Genomic DNA, 23,446 nt, shown 5'->3' on the forward strand with positions numbered 1-23,446 from the left:
ATCAGATTATTTGGAACAGCGTTTGCCAATACCAGTAGTTTGGTGGTTCTGCTTTTCATGCTACCTTGTTTCAAATCACTAATAATTAATTACACAGCTTCTAAACTATTCGTGCTACTGTCTCGCTTATGTTTTGTATGTCGCTTTGTATAAAAGTGTTTGCTTAATGAATAGATGTAAATAAATGTAACATCATTTTGTTCTTTACTCACATTAAAGCATTCGCTTTAACAAACTCATCATTTCAGGTGACTGATCAAATTAATTGCGTTAAAAGTTTTAAAAGTGTACAAATTGCAAACAATCAGCCGTTGTGCGATAGTGCAGATAATTGTTACCGATAAATGGATTTGTGGCATAATATTGATTAATGATTACCAGAAAAAATCGTCCCTCATTTTCTTTAAAAAAGCACAAATGTGTGTTCCAGTGAGACACTTACAATGGAAGTCAATGGGGCCAATTTTTAGAGGGTTTAAAGTCAGAAATGTGAAGCTTATAATTTTATAAAAGCACTTACATTAATTATTATGTTCAAACTCATGTTTTATTTGAGCTGTAAAGTTGATTAAATTGTTGTTTAAATGGGATAACAGGGTTTATGTTATGTCGTCATGACAGCACAATTGTAAAATTGCAAATAATTTTCCACAGATGTGGTTAGTAAGTGATTTAATCACAGTAAAATCATGTTAACACACACATTGTTTATGTCTTGTGTCTATACTTTTGAAACAGTGAGTATTTTAATGTTTACGGATTGACCCCATTGACTTCCATTGTAAGTGTCTCACTGGAACACACATTTGTGCTTCTATTAAAGAAAAGGAGGGACTAATCAAAATGCATTTTGTGGTAATCAACATTATGCCACAAATGCTGTTGATTTAACTTAACTTGTACTGAAGCGGGAATATTCCTTTTAAATTCTGGTATATTTCATACACCGTATGTTGGCATTATCTTGGCCAGCCTGGTTTTTAGACATTTAAAAACCCATTTGGGTCAGCCACTAGTTTTATTATCAGACAGGGCTGATCTGCTCGACCTGTAGGGTGAAATCAGTGTTTTTTTTTTCTCCTACAGCTGCAAGCCAATGAAACAGAAGGAAGGAAAAACCGGATCAGACCTGAATTTAAAGAGGACCCGTCATTCAAAAACCGCCTCACTTCCTACAACCATACGGCTGTGCATATCCCCACAGATATATATGATGGCTGTAAGTAACTCCTCCATTCCCTGCAGACTCACTTCTATAGAACTCGCCTGGACCACGGTAACATGTTGTCTACTGCTGGGAATGTGAGGAAACATTGTGTACTACTGACTGCTTTGGATGAGTACAAATGTGTCTTAGTGTGAGTTTTGGAAGAGAATTATTTAATCTATTTGACAGCAAGCGTTCTCTTGTTAGAACCAGATTTTTTAATTTTATGAAGAAAATATAAGCTGTGTTTACTCATGGAAAACTCGCCACCACAATGCTCTGATATTCTATTCCCTAGACAGGACGCAGGTCCATTCTTCAATGTAAATCTATGGGATGCTTTTTTTTATTGTACACCAGGCAAATATAGACCTTTTCAAAGACCTAAACAATGGCAAAGTAATTACAATGCTTCTGTGCATGTCTTGTCCTGATGCTACTTTTTTCAAACCCAGCACTATCAAAACAAAATGACAAGCACATACTTTTTAAGTCTAGCCAAACCAGAACAAGTAAGATATAATCCACGGCTGTGTGTGTGTTAAACAGTTTTAATGCACAAAGTGGAGGCTTCACGTTGGGCAGTTGCCTCCACGAAGTGCATTCAAATCGTTTATTACATGGCTCTCTGGAACACTAGATTCTGATTGGTCAATGGCGCCATCTAGCTTATGTCATGGCCACTTACCAGCATCGATTAGTTACAGTTGTGGTTTTAACCACCATGCAAATCACACATGGGGCACCGGACGTCGGGGGGGGGGGGGGGGTCTCTATAGCGCCCCCTTTAAAATGGGTGTGTAAGACAGCCTCTGTAGCATCCCCATTTTCACCTACAGTCACCAAAATTGGTACATATATAGTTCTCATCAAGCCGGACAACTTTCATATTTATAGTTATTAGCTCCACCCAACAGGAAGTCGTCCATTTTGGATTTTTGGAATATTGCAGTCTCTGAACTTTTAAATACTCCTCCTAGGGAGTTCATGAGACCGTCACCACATTTAGACAACATTATACCAAGACATTGAAGATGCTAAATTGTGAACATATTTTTGATATATCAAACGATGTTGCCATGGCGAGGCATTAATTGTGAAAAATGGGAAACAGGAAGCGTCACATATCTTCTGTGTGCAATGTGTGATTTAGATAAAAATTGAGATGTATGTTTAGTCTTGGGGGCTAATCACATGGATGTGACTATTTTGGTTCACAGTCATAGCGCCACCACCTGGCAGCAGGAAGTGTGGCTCTTACAACAGACTTTAAAATAGTCCTCTTATATTTACCCAAATTGCTTCAAAATTGTTTGGAATAATGTCAAATGCCAAATGCATGTGCCCACCTTGCATTGTTTTCCAAAAGCCACTGGGTGGAAATGGACCCATGGTGCCTGGGCCCATCATCGCTGCTTGCAACTATATTTTATTATTATTACTTGGGTTGGAAAATGTTCTCAATTCTAAAGTCAATGATCGGTCCTTATGTCTTGTTCTTGGGCAAGACCCTTGAGAAAATGTGCCTCATTTCCTTTCTCTTTACTCTTGCTCAGCTTTGCCCTCCAGCCTCTGCTGCGTGCCAGCCAATACAATTAAAGTTATGGTTGTTATAACACTGAATATTTCATGCTCCATTACAATAATTGTTGACATGCAGGCTGTTTTCTCCCCTGATTAGCATAATCTCTATGAGCACTTGTGACTGCCTATCAGCCTGCAGCCTTTTCAGAGGCAAAAGGTTTGATAGGATGATTATAGGTTTACATGGTTCCCTCAGTGATGATGCAATAAAGTCAATCAGCTTGTTTGCGGCTAAAAAAGATGAAGAGCCCTCGATGCATAGCACAGAATTACTCTGTTAACGGCACCGCTTGATATGAGTGTAAATTACTCTTGTTGTCTCTCTACTCCTATTTCTTCACTTCCTTTTTCTGGACTGTATAAGTCACCATAAGCACCAGGACCTATGTACTGTATATGACTGGATTTTAATACAGAATTTGAGTTAAGAATTTAGATTTTGGCTGAACAGTGCATTTTTGTGGTTGAGAAAATTATAGTAAGCTGATATAATTTTTCCAAATGTTAGAGTACATTCTTTTAACACAATTGTGTATTTAAACGCAACTGGAACGCTGTAACTGTTATAATTCTATACATTTTATTAATGTAATTTTATTAAATTTGGTTTGTTGCCACTAGTGGCATAGAAATTATACACTCCGGCTTCAAAACTCATTCTATATCTCAGTATACTGATTTTGTTTTAGTGGATTTGATTATTTTACAAGGCATTTTTCCCTTAATAATAATAAAGATAATTTCAGTTTACCAAATAAAATCATCAAAAATAATCAACAGATTAACATAAATTCTCTAAATGAATATCTAGATCAATCATTTATTACCTCTTATCCATAAAAGTCAATAAACATCAACTAAAATAAAATCTGTATATTCAGGCCTAAATAAAATAATTCATAATGGCGACATTTTGTTATTTTATTTTATTTTTTTTGCCCCTATATTTTAAATTTTGTGGACATTTTTGTCACTTTCAGTGGCATTTTTCTGACCCTGCTCAGTGTATTCTGGGTTGAAACACAATCTGAGGGCTTAATTTCAGTTTACCATGTTCAACTTTTTCATTTATGTCACGCCCTGACTTTTGACCGATGTCATAACAAATAATTCCACTGTAAATGAAATATCTAACATTACGTGTGTCTTCATATATATTTCAGCGACCATTTTGTTAAATGAGTTGAACTGGACTGAAGCTTTGGAGGACGTCTTTAAGAAGAACAGAGAAGACGATCCGACACTACTGTGGCAAGTGTTTGGCAGCGCGACTGGATTAGCTCGCTATTACCCAGGTGAATAATATATGTCAGGGGAATTCACTAAAACTTTATTGCACCCATTGCTGGTGTTATTTATCTATGTGCGCTGTCTGCGTTGTTTTATCACCTGATTCATTAGTGACCCAAATGCAGGTTTCATGCTGAAATACTGCATGCCAAAGTGCTGCAACTGTTGTGAATTCATCCATTCTTGTTTTCAGAGCACACACATTTCAACACTCATTACAATCAGAATTCACACACACACACACGGCCTCCCGCCTCTCTCTTTGTAAGTCTTTGCCATCTCTAATTGGTAAACATAGCATGCATTACCAGCTTAAATTACACCACATATTCATATCAAATTATAGTATCAAATATTGCAGCAGCTCAGCAGAGGTCTATTCTTCTGAGCTTTAATGATGACAGAGGAGAGATGTAATGAGGTGCACAATTCATTTCCATTACTTTCACATTTATAATGGTCAAGCCTTTGCTAAAAAGTTTGCATATATATAGTGTATTAGCCAAAGTTGAAGCTCTGTCCTTTAACTGGTTTGTAAGAGTTTGCATTGCTGAAATTAGTCTTTGTGTATTGTGTTTAAGACTCTAATAAAACTAGATAAAAAATCAATTAATTAATTGATGGCAGTGAGAAGTGCTTGCTCAGGCACCTTGATGGGTGTTGTGGGCGGTTGCCAGGGCATTGCTATGCCGTTGCTATGCTTCTGGGTGGTTGCTAGGGCATCCTGGGAAACAGCTAGTTGGTTGCTTGCTGACCAAAAGCTGAAAGAATGTTCCGGATTCAATGCAAGTTAAGCTGAACATTTATGGCATAATGGGGATTACCACAAAAAATTATTTAGGGTGCGTCTCAATCGGTTCCCTAGCTCAGTAGTCAGGGCATTGATCAGGGAGTCAGACATTTCTAGGGCTGTCTCATTCGCAAAATCCTTCCAGTTCCCTCCCTAAAAAAAATCCCACAATGCACTGTAAAAACCAGGGAGCATCGTTGCTCACTATGTTCCCTTACCAGAAACGTCATCATGTCTTTTGAAGTCTCTCAAGTTGTTAGATGACGAGCACAAGTGTAAAACTATGAAGTCCACGTCTTATTTTCTCTTCAAAAGAGATGTTGTTTGTAACGTCTTTCATTCATAATTACCATGAAAAGGAAACAATCTTTTAAATATTAGCTGTTAATAGAAGGTTTAAAATATGCTCCTTAATGCCATATAGCTTTCATAATAACACTTTGAATATCTTCAAATGAAAGATGGTGCTGATTAATAACAGCTGTGCTTGAATGCGTGAGCTTGTAATGTCGCAGGTGATTGAGTCACAAATGTCCCAATGTTCAGTGGATGAACACCCTTGCCAGTGCCTGAATTAGTGTTCACGATATACTGATTCTTGACATAGGGAGCTAGGGAGCTGATTGAGACACAGGGTTAGAGTCATTACTTGTTTATTAAAAAAAAAAAAAAAAAAAAAAAAAAAAAACACTAGAGGCGCTACAACAACGACTTTTATTCACTTTCACACAAATCACAAGTAAAACAGCAGATTATCAGTTCATAAACACTTACTTTTCACCCTGTTCCTCACACAATGCTATCATATGACATCCAAACACTTTTACTATAGCGCATGTCTCATTTTAACGTTTGCATTACATAATCAACTACACTTACAAGCTTGTTCGAGTGTGATCAGATTGTGCAGTAGCTCGACTGATAGAGCATTGCACTTGTGATGTAAAGGAGCGGGATACGAGTCCTGAAGAGCACACGAGTGTCATAGAAGCAGCACAAAATGACGTGCTTGTGTTTTTCATCTCACATTTGCTTTTTCTGTTAGGTGTAAGGTTTAGGCTAGAGAGGTCGGTTTTGTTGATTTTGTTGCTGTGATACGTGTAAGGAACCACGTAATATCATTTTGCAAAAGTTTTGCTACAGTAACTGTGGCATGTGGGGGCGTGGTCATGTGTCAATCTGTGGGAGAGGGAGAGTGGTAAGAATCGTCACCTGGGTTATGATTACTCTAACACATGTCTTTAATTATAGTGATGGCGGAGGGAGACCTGAAAAGGCACGCCAAAGCATCAGAGCGGGGAGAGAGCATAGAACCTATTCACAGTGGTGCCAAAAGCCCGGCTTTGGAGGGACAGACAAGGGGAGGGGTCCACTGGACCGGGGATGGAATTTGGGCGGGGCTCCTCCTCACTCCCGGGTTTCGTCACCACTGTAAAAAGGTTCTATGTTTGTGGGCAATGGAGGAGTCAGGAGACAGCGAACTGTCAAGGTTAGTCTTGAATTTTTTTATGTTCACAGTTACGGCTTATAGCCAACTCAAAATCAGGGCTCTTTGTTTTGCCGGTCTTTCTCTCGGCTCATCCCTGGTGCTCTCTCCCCACTCTGATGCTCTGGCATGCCTTTTCAGGTCTCCCTCCGCCATCACTATAATTAGAGATATGTGTTAGAGTAATCAAAACCCAGGTGATGATCCTTACCGCTCTCCCTCTCCCACAGACCAACACATGACCACGCCCCCCCATGCCACAGTAACATAATTTTCATGAGATCAGGCTGAATACTTCAGTTGTCTGTGTGCCGAAACGCCAGTACGTGCAGTACTGTCTTGAAGACGAAATTAGTTTCACACACAATGTGCCTTTATACAAATAACACTAAAAAGATGTCCGAACCATTAATTGTGTCTTTATAGATGCATGCACATATAGAAAATATTGACGTTCTTGCAGACTTGAGTTCATTATAGCTGGCCGTTAAGTTTGTTATGGCCAAATTACAGTGTCTCTTCCAGGACTTACAGAAATGTCAGATCATGGGATGCCATTTAAGAAGAGACATGTCTAGTTATATGTTCAGCTGTGATAGTCACAAATGAGCACCCTCATTTGCACCAGGTTGTTCTCTCCTTACGGAAAAAAAAATCCTATTGTTAAAGAGAAAAATCGAAGCTGAAATTCTACTGGGGACATCAAGGCTCTTTTTCCACATGACTGCAGTCAATATAAACGACAAACCGACCCCATCGAATGCTGAGACGGGTTTCTAGTGCGACTCAAGACAGAGATATGACAAATCAAATGGAGTCGGGGTTCAAAGGTCATTCATATTTCCATTTCCTGTCTCTCTCCATTCAGCTTCCCCTTGGATGGATGCTAGGAAAACCCCAAGTAAAATCGACCTGTACGATGTGCGCCGGCGGCCTTGGTACTGCTATGTGTTTCTCTTTGTGTGTGCTCTGAATTCTTTCTATTCTTTGTTCTCGGTGTAAAGACACTCTCTGCTTGAAAGAGATCCAGAATAAATGTTTCTTTTGTATTCAGGTATGTTCAAGGTGCTGCTTCGCCCAAGGACATGCTGATTCTTGTGGATGCGTGAGTATTATTGTAAATCACGAATTACTCAGCTGAGCACTTTTCAATATGCATTTGGACTTATGTGCTTATGTGCTCTAGATGTTTGTCATTTTTGCTCTGTTATTAAGGTGTGAGGGAAATTGATGCATGTGGGTGCTTTAACAATGTGTAAATGGCTTTGTGTTTGTACTGATGTGTTGCAGGAGTGGAAGTGTATCTGGACTGACCCTTAAACTCATTCAGACTTCTGTCAGTGAAATGCTTGAGACTCTTTCTGATGATGATTATGTCAATGTTGTCCATGTAAGTATTGTCATGTGCTTTCTTTAGCTAGTTTCTCTATGGGCACATCCACATTGCAATGAACACATTTATTTGTGTGTGATATTGTGTGAGAATGCATCACAGTATTGTTATTGGATCGCAATTAAAACATGCCATCCGTCCCTCTGTGCTGTTTTTTCAATTGTTTTTAATGTAAACATGCTCCAGGCAGACATCTTTGACCGTTGCGGTGCGTCTCGTCTCTTATTTAGCTTATAATGCAGGAGCATTGTGTTTTTTGGATGCCTTGCAATGTTTAAAAAAGCATTTAGAGACTCTTGTTCTGTTCTAGTTGTTGTGCTGCATCTTTTTCTTTTTTTTATATATATATATTATTATTTTTTTTTAATAATGTGTAATAAAGGCCCCTAATGATGCAGCATTCTTATTTTTTCTTTTGGCCCCTAAAAGATTCCAGAGTTTAATTAGACCAAGTGCTTCTTTATTAATTGAACTGTAGAAAATGATTTGAATGCACACATAAATAAATAAAAATGTAATAGAAGAATTTAAAGCATTCATGCAATATTTTTCTTCGTCTTAAACAATATAGTACATTTTGTTTTTGTTTTTGAATCAACAATAAGCCTTGTATAAATGTGTGCAATTTGCTAACCACATAGCTAAATCTAGAAAATAGACCTCGAGACCAAGACCGATCTCGAGTACTGCAAAACTGATATAAGGAGCCTCCAAAAACAGCTTAGTGCTTCAAGAGCAAGGATCATTCAAGACTTGTCAATTCGCCAACAGATGCTTCAGGAAATAATCCAGCACTTTGAGAACAATGTTCCCCAAAGACAAATTGGAAGGATTTTGGGCATTTCACCCTCTACAGTGCACTTTATAGTTAAAAGATTCAAGGAATCTGGTCAAATCTTGGTGCGTAAAGGACAAGACAAAAACCACTTCTGAATGCGCGTGATCTCTGATCCCTCAGACGTCATAGTCTTAAAAAACATCATTCATCTGTTAATATCATGAACATGGGCTTGGGATTACTTTAGTAAACCTTTATTAGTCAACACCACTCGCCGCTGCATCCACAGATGCAAGTTAAGACTTTACTATGCAAAGGAGAAGCCATACATCATCACTGTCCAGAAGCGCTGCCGACTTCTCTGGGCTCGGTCTCATCTTAGGAGGAAAGTAGAACTGTGGAATCATGTTTTGTGGTCCGATGAGTCAAAGTTAAATAGTTTTTGAAAAACACAGCCATCGTGTTCTCCGGGCCAAAGAGGAAAAGGATCATCCAGGCTGTTATCAGCATCTGGTCCAAAAGCCAGTGTCTGTATGGGCCAGGGGTGTGTCAGTGCCCATGGCATGGGTAACTCACACATCTGTGAGGGCACCATTAATGCAGACAGATATGTACAAATTTTGGAGCAACATATACTGCCATCCAGTACCGTCTTTTCCAGGGACGTCCCGGAATTTTCAGCAGGACAACTTCAAACCACATACTGGCAGAATAAGCAGAGAGTGCGGGTGCTAGACTGGCCTGCCTACAGTCCTGACCATCTCCAACTGAGAATGTGTGGCACATTATGAAGCGCACAATACGGCAATGAAGACCCCGTACAATTGTGCAGCTGAAGACCTACATAATGGATGAATGGGGGAAAATTCCACTTTATAAACTTAAAAAAAACTTGTCTTCAGTGCCTAAAGACTTAATAAGTGTTATTAGAAGAAATGGTGATGTTTCTCAGTGGTAAACACTCGACTGTCCCAACTTTTTTGGAGCGTGTTGCAATTATCTGATTTTAAATTAATGTACATTTAATATATATATATATATATAAAATATGGCAAGCCCTTTTGACTTTTAATCATTCACAGGATATGAATTGTTGATACCAACAGTTCAATTTTCACTAGTTAAAATGCTAATTCTTGATATCAGAAATGTAATTTCTGCTAGTGATAATGGCAATTATTGATATCAGTTATTGCATTTGCACTAGTAAAAAGTTAATTCTTGATATGAAAAATTAAGTCATCACTCGCAGAAATACACATTATTGATACAAAGAACATTTCCACTAGTAAAAACTGTATTTCTTTGTATCTTTAATTGCAGTTTCACTAGTAGAATTTCACAATGATATGTTACATTCACATTACAGATATCTGAAACTAACACTGGCATTAGTGAAGACCAGATTACTGATAAAAAAAAATAGCATTTCCACTAGTTGCAATTTAAATATGGATATCAAGAATGAACATTTGCACTAGTAACAATTTAATTATTTATATATAAAAATAATATGATTTTTACTAGTAAGAAGTGCACTGTTGATTTGTGAAACTGGAATTTAAACTAGTATGAAGTTAATTGTAGATATCTGTAATTGCGTTTTGAATGGGAGTGAATGACAGATCATTGAGAAATTCAACTAGTAAAAATGCAGTTACGGATATCAAGAATTAACTTTTTACTAGTGTACTGTAAGACATCGGATACTTCATATGCCACTGCCTGAACCTTGGATTTAGGATGGACCTCACCGAATCCCACTGAAATGACCTGCCGGTTGAACTGCGATGCACCTCACTGATCTCTGCCTTCATCACCTTGGTCTATTGATGGACTACACTCTTGAAATGCAATACATAGACTATCAATTAATTGCCAACAAAAGCCTTCATCAGCCAACTAACAAAGAACAATGCATCAATGTGAACTTCCGCAGTTAATCCAGGATGAACTTCAAAGACATTAGTCATTAATCTTACAGTTCATACAAAATCTTTGTTTAAACACTGACCCTTAACACTTACTTAGTTACTCATTTTAAACCATGACTTGCACATGCACATTTTCATTAGTAGTAATTCTGTCATAAAAATTAGCATTTTATTTAGTAAAAATGTAATTACAGATATCTGTAATTGAAATGCTACACATAATTAAGTCAATTCGGCTTGCCATACAGTAATGCTTTGGTGGTTTGCAGCTGTAAACAAGAAACATGGATGCCAAAAGTTTTACTTGTCTTGTGTTATCTATTATTGTGTGACAATTGCTAGTAAAGCACCATCTGAAAACGGACTCAAGATGGCGCCGAGTATGGCTGCTGCGTTGCGAGCTCCGACACAACTTAGCAATGGTTTGTTTGTTTTGTTTACAATTCTTATGTTTCTTGTCTTGGATGTTGCCTGCCTTATTGTCTACGACAGACAAACACTTTTGGACATTGGCTCAGCGATCTCACACCGTAAACCGGACTTCACATTCCTCAATGCCGACCCGCTGTTTACAAACACGCAAGCGGAGCCCTTTGTCTGGGCAGCACGGCCGCGGAAACGCAGGAGGAAAAGGGGAAACAGAGCCGGCGTTCTCATCAGAGTAAGACGCCGCGCAAATCGACCCCCGCTACCCACTATTCTACTGGCAAATGTTCAGTCTCTGGATAACAAGCTCTGCGAGCTGAAAGCGCGGATCTCTTTCCAACGAGAGACGAGGGACTGCTGCGTTATCTGCCTTACGGAAACTTGGATGTCTGCGGAGATTCCAGACTCAGCCATTGAACCCGCGGGGTTTTCCATGCTCCGAGCGGACAGAGCGAAAGACCTCTCAGGTAAAACTAGAGGAGGTGGTGTATGTTTTATGATCAACAAATCCTGGTGCGATCAGAGGAACATACATTCTATCAAGTCTTTCTGTTCTCCTGATCTGGAATTTCTTATGCTTCTGTGTCGACCATTCTGGCTACCGAGGGAATTCACAGCGGTCATTATCACTGCTGTGTACATCCCCCCACAAGCCGACACAGACCGGGCACTCAAGGAACTGTATGGGAGTATAAGTGAGCAGGAAACCGCGCACCCTGAGGCCGCGTTCATTGTGACCGGGGACTTTAATAAAGCCAGTTTAAAATCAGTCGCACCAAAATATCACCAGCACATTAGTTTCAACACACGAGGGGACCGGGTTTTGGACCATTGCTACTCTCCGTTCCGGGATGGCTACAAATCCCTCCCCCGCCCACCATTTGGAAAATCGGACCACTCTTCCATTCTGCTTCTGCCCGCTTACAGGCAGAAACTGAAACAGGAAGCACCCACCCTCAGAACGATCCAGTGCTGGTCGGACCAATCAGACTCTACGCTACAAGACTGTTTTGATCGCACGGACTGGGAGATGTTCCGGTCCGCCTCTGATGACGACATCGAGCTTTACGCTGATAGCGTAATGTGCTTCATCAGAACGTGTGTAGAGGAAGTGATTCCGACCAGAACTGTGCGAATCTATCCGAATCAGAAGCCGTGGATCAACAGCGATGTTCGCGCAGCACTTAATGTGCGGACCTCCGCTTTTAATTCCGGGAACGCGGAGGAGCATAAACAAGCCAGTTATGCCCTCCGAAAAACTATCAAAACAGCAAAACGCCAGTACAGGAGTAAGATTGAGGGACAGTTTAACACCACCAACTCTAGAAGCATGTGGCAGGGAATTAACATCATCACGGACTTTAAAGGGAATAAAAACTCCGCCATGAACACCGCTGCCTCTCTCCCAGATGAGCTAAATACTTTTTATGCTCGCTTCGAGGGAAATAACACCGCCCTCGCGGAGAGAGCTCTCACGGCCGAAGCTACAGAGGTTAGTTCACTCTCCGTCTCTGTAGCGGATGTAACCCGATCATTCCGACGGGTGAATATCCGCAAAGCCGCGGGTCCAGACGGCATTCCGGGCCGCGTCATCAGAGCGTGCGCGAACCAGCTGGCTGGTGTTTTTACGGACATTTTCAACCTCTCCCTCTCTTTGTCTGTAGTCCCCACATGCTTTAAAACATCCACCATTGTGCCTGTTCCAAAACAATCGAAAATAACTTGTTTAAATGACTGGCGTCCTGTTGCTCTGACCCCCATCATCAGCAAATGTTTTGAGAGACTAATCAGAGATTACATCTGCTCTGTATTACCACTCAATCTTGACCCGCTGCAGTTTGCTTACCGTAACAACCGCTCCACTGATGATGCCATTGCATCTACAATACACACTGCTCTCTCCCACCTGGAAAAAAAGAACACTTATGTGAGAATGCTGTTTGTAGACTACAGCTCAGCATTCAACACCATAGTGCCCTCCAAGCTAGATGAGAAACTCCGGGCTCTGGGCTTAAACAGCTCGCTGTGCAGCTGGATCCTGGACTTCCTGTCAAGCAGACGCCAGGTGGTTAGAATAGGCAGCAACATCTCCTCATCACTGACCCTCAACACTGGAGCCCCGCAGGGCTGTGTTCTCAGCCCACTACTGTATTCCCTGTACACACATGACTGTGTGGCAACACATAACTCCAATGCCATCATTAAGTTTGCTGATGACACGACGGTGGTAGGTCTGATCACTGACAATGATGAAACAGCCTACAGAGAGGAGGTGCACACTCTGACACACTGGTGTCAGGAGCACAACCTCTCCCTCAACGTCAGTAAGACAAAGGAGCTTGTGGTGGACTTCAGAAGAAAAGACAGAGAACACAGTCCCATCACCATCAATGGGGCACCAGTGGAGAGAGTCAGCAGCTTCAAGTTCCTGGGTGTCCACATCACAGAGGAACTCACATGGTCCGTCCACACTGAAGTCGTTGTGAAGAAGGCTCATCAGCGCCTTTTCTTCCTGAGACGGCTGAGGAAGTTTGGAATGAACCGCCACATCCTCACACGGTTCTACACCTGCACTGTGGAGAGCATCCTGACTGGCTGCATCTCCGCCTGGTACGGCAATAGCACTGCCCACAACCGCAAAGCACTGCAAAGGGTGGTGCGAACTGCCAAACACATCATCGGAGGTGAGCTTCCCTCCCTCCAGGAAATATATACAAGGCGGTGTGTGAAAAAAGCTCGGAGGATCATCAGAGACTCCAGCCACCCGAGCCATGGGCTGTTCTCACTGCTACCATCAGGTAGGCGGTATCGCAGCATCAGGACACGCACCAGCCGACTCCATGATAGCTTCTTCCCCCAAGCAATCAGACTTCTGAACTCTTGATCTCCCACGATCAAAATACATCATCCCTGCACTTTATTACTCTTTTATCTCACACCGGACTGTCATAAATTATATTACTGTCATTATATTATGTCTCTCTTAACAACTGACTATCAACCGACAGCCTGAATGTCAATACAGTACAATACTGTACATTCTATATATATACTTTTTTCATATATATTTTAATTTTTATTGAATAATGTGTATCTATATAGTATCTATATAGTAAAAAACAAAACAAAAAAAAAACAAAAAACAAAAACAGCATATTGTATACTGTGCAATGTATGTTATTATTGTATATTGTTGAGTGTAATTGTGTATAACAGATGTTTAAATTGTGTTGTGTTAATTTGATGTTTTAAGTTGTGTAATTATGTATAACAGATGTTTAAATTGTGCTGTGTTAATTTGATGTTTTAAGTCGAGTTTAATTATGTATAACAGATGTTTAAATTGTGCTGTGTTAATTTGATGTTTTAAGTCGAGTTTAATTATGTATAACAGATGTCTAAATTGTGTTGTGTTAATTTTATGTTTATTGTAGATTGGCGTATGTCTCATCACTGTCACGACTGCTATGTTGATCGGAACTGCACCCAAGAATTTCACACACCATTGCACTTGTGTATATGGCTGTGTGACAATAAAGTGATTTGATTTGATTTTGATTTGATTTTTGATCTGTGCGTGAACAAACTCTGTATGTAAAGAGTGGAATTAAGTGCTCAAACGAGTAGTGACAAGCAGATTTAGCTGTAACGTGTACAGCAAAAATAAAGCAAGAGAAACTGTTACTCTGCATTTAATTTAAAGAGAGGAGTTTTGAGAGTTTGTGGGTTGCAGTTTCTTGTTGTGTGATGCTACAATAGTGTGTGTGTGTGTGTGAGAGAGAGAGAGACAGAGACAGAGGAGGTGTAATGAAATATGGATCTGGCTGCTGCTTGCCACTTGAAAACAGGCTCTTAATGAAAAGGCTGCTTCTGGGCTCTGTGTGCTGTATTGAAAACGGCTGGACAAAGTGAGGCGAACAGATCAGGGAGAGTGAGAAAGAGACAACCAGAGAAAGGGAGGAAATTGCTATACATCATTCCTGCTCGAACCAACCTCCAATCCATCTCAGCTTGCAACTCTTTTACTAGTTTTGTTCAGAACTTGTTTTCAGTCTCAAGGACCTCACATTTGCTTTGTGTCATTCTTTTTTAATCATGTTTAAACTTTTTTCTGTATACTCTGGGTGATATTTGACTTATCTTTGCCATGCATGATCTCATACATTTTTAATTTTCGACAAATAATAAAATATGATTTCTTTGTTTTTCTGCTGAGAGGATTTTGAGGTTTTCTCGCATTGGTGAATCACTGTTCCGATAAAGGATTAGCTCTGTGAGATCTGTCAGCAGGCTTCGCTTCAGGGATCTTATGCCAGTGAGGGTGTAGTGTTGTACAGTGTGTGTAAATTAGTATGTATAAATGAGCAAGAAGTCAAGTCAAATCAAATTTATTTGTATAGTGCTTTTCACAACAGGCGTTTTTTCAAAGCAGCTGTACATTAAATTATGGTATAACAGAAAATGAATGAATATCATGCCAATATTAGTTATTTAAGTTTAGAACTATTAGTGGTTTAAATTTGTAAACAAATTATGTGTTGACGGTCAATGGTTAAACAAAATTATTTTGTATGAACTGTAAGTTTTAGTGTTAAGGTCCTTGAAGTCATCCCGAATTAACTGAGGAAATACATGTAGATGCAGTGTCCTTGGCTTTTGTTAGTGGTTAATTCAATTTCTATGTAGTTTAAGAGAGTGGTGTCCCTCATTTGACCAAGTTAATAAAGGTATCATTCAGTGAGGAGCATCGCAGTCTGGCTGGAAGCTTATGGCAGGTAATTTTGGTGAACTCCATCCTGAGCCCATGCTTCAGACAGTGGTTCATAAAGAATCCCATGTCTTTGAGTTTGCATCAGTTCATCCTCTGTGATGTCAGTTTTAGTAGACTGAAGTGAAGTCTGGCTGGCACATGCTGCAGTTGGTCATCATCACTCAGTGACACAGTGGGAGTTGGACATCAGGCATGATCGGAGATGGATCCGGCAGGCTCTGGTAACCTCAGGATATAATCCCGAGGTTTAGACAGGGAAAGAAATAGAATAAAATTAGCATAGATGCTATTCACTTTAAAGCAGGTTTAAAGAATAAGAGAAGTGTTTCCGATTCCGGCAGACCTAACTAAAGCAGCATACAGTAACTATGAATTGAGGGATTAATTAGGTGTATGCCTGGCTGAATAAATAAGTCTTTAGTCTAGACTTAAACTGAGAGAGTGTGTCTGAGTCCCGAACATTGCTAGGAAGACTATTCCATAGTTTAGGAGCCAAATATAAAAATTATCTCCCTCCTTTTGTGGATTGAGATATTCTCTGTATTGTTAACAGGCCAGAGGTTTACGATCGTAGTGAGCGTGATGGATTATAGTGTGATACAAGGCCATTCAAAACTTTGTAAGCAATTAACAGAATTTAAAAATTAATACGAGATTTAACAGGTAGCCAATGTAATGGCGATAAATTGGGGCTAATATGATCATATTTCTTGGTTCTAGTCAGCACTCTGGCTGCTGCATTTTGAACCAATTGAAGTTTATTTATTAAACCTGCTGGACATCCTCCCAGTAATACATTACAATAATCTAGACTTGAGGTCATGAACGCATGAATTAGTTTTTCGGCATCAGAAACAGATAGCATGTGTCATAACTTTTTACGACACATATTTCTGAGGTGGAAGAATTCAGTTCTACAAATATTGGAAATTTGTTTTCAAAGGTAAGATTGCTATCAAATATAACACCTATATGTTTTGCTGTAGAAGTTGACATTACAGTACATACTTCAAGAGTCAAATTATATTTTAGCGTCTTATATTTTTAAGGTTTTTGTTCCAAAAATTAGTACTTCTGTTTTATCAGAATTGAGTAGAATGAAATTTCTAGCCATCCAATCTTTGATTTAATTTATACACTCTGTTCATTTAGAAAATTGTGACATTTTGTTGGGTTTCGAAGAAACATATAGTTGGGTATCGTCGGCATAACAGTGAAAACTAATTCCACGCTTCCTGATAATGTCTCTCAGGGGAAGCATATATAGGGAGAAATGCAGAGGCCCTAAAACTGATCCTTGTGGCACTCTATACTTAAATTTGATCTGACAGCTCCTCGTTTACACAAACAAAGTGGTAGCGGTCAGAGAGATAGAACCTAAACCAACCTAATGCCTGTCCACAAATGCCAACATAATTCTCCAGCCTATTTAAGAGAATATCAAGATATATGGTGTCGAAGGTAGCACTAAGATCTAAAAGCACTAGAAGATAAGAGCAAGTCATTTGTAACTCTGATAAGTGCAGTCTCTGTACTGTGATAGGGCCTAAATCCTGACTGAAATTCTTCATATTTTAATTTTTATGTCAAAATTAACATAGTTGGGAGGACACTACCTTTTCTAGTATTTTCGACATAAATGGAAGATTTGAAATCGGTCTATAATTAGCCAGTTCGCTAGGATCAAGCTGTGACTTCTTAATAAGCATTTTGATAACTGCCATTTTAAAGTTTCTTGGATTCTTCTGAGATTACAGGGAATACCTCTTTTAAGAGTTTAGATGGTATTGGATCTAACAAACATGTTGTGGCTTTTGATGTTTTGATAAGTTTTGTTAGCTCTCCATGACCTAAAACAGCGAAGGATTGAAGTTGCACATGAGGAAAATTATTACTGTTTTCTGAGGTACTGTGACAGACAGTAGCATAATTCCAATTTTATTTCTGATTATTTCAATTTTATCAGTAAAGAAATTCATGAAGGCATTACTATTATGCTACGATGGAATATCTGGTTCAATTGATATTGTATTCCTAACTAGTTTAGCCACAGTACTGAATAAACACCTAGGATTGTTGTGGTTATTTTCTATGAGTTTGCTCAAATATGCAGACCTGGCAGTTTTTAGTGCCTGTCTGTAGCTACAGACACTGTCCTTCCATGCATCGCGTAATACCTCTAATTTGGTATTTTTCAAAACAAAGTTGAGAATATCGATAAATGCTAATCCCAGTGTATCATTTTCATTATCTGTGTGGATGCTGAAGGCACCGACGATTAAAGCTCTATCCAGAGCACCTACTAAATCTGATTGAAAATCAGCAAATTCTCGAAGGAAATCAGAATATGGCCCTGGTGGTCTGTATACTGTTGCAAGAACAAAAGTCGACAACGTTTTTTTATTTATATCTGACGATTTCACGTTAAGCATTAACAGTTCAAAAGACATAAACTTATATCCTGTCCTCTGAGTAACACCATAAACGTCACTGTAAATTGTAGCAACACCTCTTCCTATACCTTTCAGACGAGGCTCATGTTTATAACTATAACCTGAGGGAGTAGATTCATTTAATCCAATATATTCATCTGTTTTAATCCAGGTTTCAGTCAAACAGAGCGCATCCAAACTATGATCTGTAATAATTTCATTTACAATTAGTGATTTGGATGAAAGTGATCTAATGTTTAATCTAATGTTTAATATTAAGTTTATCTTCATTTTTTGTTGTTATTTTCAAGTTTGACATCAATCAGTTTTTTTCTAAATGACTTAATGAGGATTTTGTGTTTGGTAGTTCGGGGGACAGACATCAGTCTGTATATGATATATAGGTGATTCATTCTCTATGTGTTGTAGTTTATGTGACCTGTGTGAAGTCTCAAGGCAGCTAGCAGACGTTCGGATTAACCAGTTTTGGTGCTTCCAGTTAGTCAAATACTATCATTATTAAGATTATGAGCCAAATTACTAGAGAGGAGAGCGGCACCTTCCCTGGAGGGTTGGAGTCCGTCTCTCTTTAGCAGGTCAGGTCTTCCCCAAAAACTCTTCCAATTGTCTATGAATCCTATGCTATTCTCCGGACACCACTCAGACATCCAGCCATTCAGTGACACTAATCTATTATAAACCTCGTCACCACCACAAGCAGCGAGGGGGCCAGAGCATATTACAGTGTCTGACATCGTTTTTGCAAGTTCACACACGTCTTTAGCATTATCTTTAGTGATCTCTGACTGGCAAAGCCGGACATCATTAGTGCCGACATGAATAACAATCTTAGAAATCTTAGAAATGAGATCGATGTGAATCCCTCACATAATCGTTGTTGTTGTGGTGGTTCCTGATCACGGTGGTTTGAGATCGATGTAAAGATCTGTGTAAAAAATGTGTGTGGTAAAGCAGGCAGTTTAAGCATGAAAAAAGTAGAAAGGCAGGTATGCATGTAGTTGTATCACGTTAAAAGTATAAAAGCGGAAAAAACAATGCACAGGAGAGATTATAGATTAAACGCTGAAAATGGAAAGATAGGCAATGCTAAGCAGGCTACAAACATGAGCGCTAGCAGCAACAGGAACAGGAAACACCCTCACAGCCAAGTGTGAAAACGGCAACACAGAAAGAACAGAATGTATAAAAGAGAAGAAAGAGACTGTACTTAACAATACAGAAATGTGTCAGTTGAATATCTGGTGATCAAATTGTGTGTCTGCAAATGGAATTTAGAAACTAGATAAATATGACAAAACCTAAAAGGTAATTGACACTTTTGTCCACTTGGTTAACAAGTACACTAACATTTGAATACATTTTACCAGGAGCAAAGTTGTTTGGTGTGGTGAAAATGACGTCACAACTGTGGAACAGTCGTATATGTATGTATATATATATATATATATATATATATATATATATATATATATATACATATATATATATTTCGCTTTTTGTTTAGATCATCATGGTTTTAAACTTATAATAATTTGTATTATTATAATAGATTTTGATAGTTTAATATTAAAAGTCTGGGTCTAGGACCAAGCTAAAACTGTAAAATCTATACAGTTAAAGGGAATAAAAAGTACCAAAAATAAATAATGTTAAAAAAAAATAAAAATAAAAAAAGTTTACATGCAAGTGCCCGAAGTTGAGGAAACACCCGTATATACTGTATCTGTAGTGATTTAAGTAATGTAAGACTTAATAATCATCTGTTCAGTAGGGAATTATCTGGTCATTTCAGTTTCGATTTAAAACTACAGTGAGCTTATTTTAATTTATTTAGCACCTGCTTATAACCATTCCGATGTGCAAGGCGTCAGTTCATTTTTGTTTTTGTTTTTTTCCCAAGAAATTGTATTAAGACCGGAAGGCTTATAAGCAAAATATAACTGAGCATAGGCTATATTTGGAATATAATAACTGAGTACTGCTCACTGCATACTGCACAGTATACATACATACTACATACTGAAGAAATACTATCAGTCGGATGAATAGGCATAGGTGAATTACAGACCGGGCCAGTGGGGCCAGTGCCCTGGGGCCCTTGACTACCAGGGGCCCAGGGGGGCGCTGGGCTGCAAGGTCTCGCAGCCCATCAACTTTGAAAACAAATGTTTGTATAAACTTAAATTTGTGGGCCCCACAGCTTATACAAGGCCCTCAACAGGACCCTGTGACTATGACTGTGACTCTTATAGGACTCTTTTGCCTTCCTGTTTCTAATGAAATTTTTTGAGCAACTCTTTAATCTTATAACTTTTTACAGTAAGTAAGTAAGTAGAGAGCATCTTAAAGCAGATTAAAGGTGCTGTAAATGATTTTGTTTGTGGGAAAACTTGCAAAAAATGTCCCTACTGTCTTAAAGATATTAAGGAAATAAGTGTCCTGAGATATCTCACTGGTCTCTGTGACAGCTGTAGACTTTATAAACAGCAAACAAAAATGTGTCTGTGGGCCGCGGACATTGACACTTTTCACCTGTCAATCATTTTGCTCGTTCTCATAGTGTTGTATTTGAAGTAGGGCTGAAGTGATAACGTCGACAAAAAATTGTAGACAAAAATTGTAGTTGTCGAAGAGTCGTTTGATGTCATTTAACATAATATGAGATCATGTGAAACTCTAATGATGACATGCGAGAGCAGAAAAATAAAATAAAAATAAACAATGGTCTTCCTCTTATTTGGTCAGCTAAAGTGTCTCTTAATGCCTAAAATATTGGATCAAGGTTAATCATGCTCATTAAGGCTGCAAAATACACCTGCCGTTGCAACCGCCACTGAATTGTTCAAGGATATTAGCCAATTCATCATTTATATTGATTCATCTGTGGGGCGGAATTTCATAGGACATTATTGACTAGTGCAAATGACCTGCAGCAGATGACAAACATTTTGAACTGTGAACACAAGATAATTTAATCCCATGAGGTTACTGGTTTTAGAGGGTAGATTTTATGCAGGAAACGTGTTTTTGTGATTCATTAATTTTTCAATAATTTGTATTTATTTATTTGTTTATAAACATATAAATAAATATTGTCTGTTTATTATAATATTTATTTAGTTACACATTTTGTAATAAATTTCATACACTTTTGGCACAATTTATTTTTAACATTTAAATAAATATTATTTACTGATTAACTATAACATTTATACAAATTTAAATAATATTTATTTCTGTATTTATTTATTTAAAACATTTAAATATACATTTATTTATTGATATACTACAATATTTATTTATAAACTTTTATGTAAATGCTATTTATTTAGTTGTTTATTTATTCATGATTATATTTATTCATTTATTTATAAACATTTAAATGTTATTTATTTATCTATTTAATTATTTGTATTTATTTATTTTTACCCTCATGTCTGGGAATGCTGTTTTAAAGAGGCGACGTGTTGTGAGGCGACATAAACTAGAACGCTCCCATTATAACCTGCAAAGCTGTCTACGCTGTAGTGCACAACATCTAGTGTGTGTGTGTGTGTGTGTGTGTGTGTGTGTGTGTGTGTGTAGGGGTCTGTGTTTCATCAGTGTGGCCTATGCTGAGTGCCATGAGTCACGGGGGCCTCCATGGCGATAGAGCATTAATTAAATATTCAGTCAACGTTGGAGCAACTAATTAAAGTGTGACTCATCGGTTCATTCAACAGCCACTGTGACATCCTGCTCGTTCAACAGAGCACAGACACCTGATCCCACAATTACATCAATGACTGGCGCACGGCTCCTAACGACGTGGGCATCTCTCTGTGTCCGGCAATAAATTTAAAGTCCCTAGAGTACTCATTCTATCACATGCATTAAAGGATAGTTCTGTCCAAAAATGTAACAACGTGTCACATCTACACAGAATACAACAGCCGTGATTGGTCCGCTTTGTAACCAGAGACCCTCCCCCAGGATGATTAAAAAGATATTTGAGGTAGCTTCACATTTTCTCCAAGATTATTTTAAGTTGTATGCATAAAATCACATTGCATTTGGGCTCGTTTTAATCAGGAGCATGTGCTGTTTTTCAAATTCTGTTTGTTTAGTCAAGTTGCCAATGAAAACGCAACTAAAAGCAACATATGTTTACAACTTTACGTGCAACTCTGTGTGCTTTTATGGCTTTTACTCAATACTTGGTTTGTAAGTGACACTATATGCTTGTTGTCTTCATTGAGAGCTTTTCAATCTGTATGTTGTTTTAATCGGATGTTTGACAGTATGGCATACAGTAAGGAATCAAATTTAATAATAAAAATGCAACACTTCTAATTTATCAGTGAATTCAAAAAGCACCTTTTAAGAGTTATATTACCTATATATACTATATAGTGTACATGGCAAATTCCAGTGTCTAAGCTGTGAAACCACACCCATTTTGTGTTGTTCAAGCGAGTAGTTATTAATTATTTTTTTTCACGTTTGGCAAAATATTAATGTATTATTACTTAAGTGACTCAATAGCAAGCATACAGTGTATGCCTGATTTATGGTATTTCTGCACGTCTTCTCTGACAACATGTATTATAAATAAAATGTGCCAAATCTCAACATGTTTACTTGATGAACTTGTTTTAACGCTGCAATAGTTTAATATATACTACTGAATCCAAGTATTGCATTGCTTTAGTTGATTTATGAAATGAATGATATGATAATGCATTTATTTTTTTAATACACCAGCATTTCAGAACTATAAATGCATGAGGCCACAGCTTGTAGGTTCGACACAGAAATATAAATCGGCCTTTAGAGGAAAAGGATCTGTATAAAACCCTAATTAATGTTTTTCTTTTTCTCTAAGAATGAAAGTGTTTAATGACTGCGGCTGTAAAGCTCCAAAAAGGGTGTATAGAAATCCATAAAATTAGTCCATTTAACTTGTACGCTATTCCAGGTCCTCTGAAGCCTTAAACAACAGCTTTGTATGAGAAACAGACTGAAATTTAAGTTGTTGTTCATCGTATAGTAATCTTAAGGGACGACTAAAAAACTCTTAAATGTACAATGGGATTGAAGAAGTATTCTACTACCATAAGCCACGGGAAATGCATCATGTGCTCTTTCCATGTCCTTGGGGAGCTCTGGAGTGTTACAGGAATAATTTTATTTTTTTCATGAGCTTGCACATATTTGCTGTAATGGAGCTGCATCTGTTAATCATGCTGACTTTAGTCCCATTGTTGGGATTGTAGTAACCATTAACACACAGTCTCTCTCCCTCTATTTTTCTCTCTTCTTTCTTTTTCTCCTTTACTGTTTTCTAGTTCTCTC

General features: G+C 38.4%; 1 protein-coding gene across 1 annotated transcript in view; it reads left to right on the forward strand.

Moving 5' to 3' along the window:
• The window catches only part of LOC127417060 (voltage-dependent calcium channel subunit alpha-2/delta-1-like), a 140,649-nt gene that overhangs the window by 46,000 nt on the left and 71,203 nt on the right, over positions 1-23,446 (forward strand). Inside the window, exons 6-10 of the mRNA XM_051656758.1 lie at positions 1,087-1,219; positions 3,955-4,086; positions 6,123-6,360; positions 7,412-7,462; positions 7,648-7,747. Of these exons, the coding sequence (XP_051512718.1) occupies positions 1,087-1,219; positions 3,955-4,086; positions 6,123-6,360; positions 7,412-7,462; positions 7,648-7,747 (654 nt within the window). The remainder of the gene's footprint in view (positions 1-1,086; positions 1,220-3,954; positions 4,087-6,122; positions 6,361-7,411; positions 7,463-7,647; positions 7,748-23,446) is intronic.

Source organism: Myxocyprinus asiaticus, chromosome 26, assembly GCF_019703515.2.
Source record: "Myxocyprinus asiaticus isolate MX2 ecotype Aquarium Trade chromosome 26, UBuf_Myxa_2, whole genome shotgun sequence".
NCBI lineage: Eukaryota > Metazoa > Chordata > Actinopteri > Cypriniformes > Catostomidae > Myxocyprinus > Myxocyprinus asiaticus.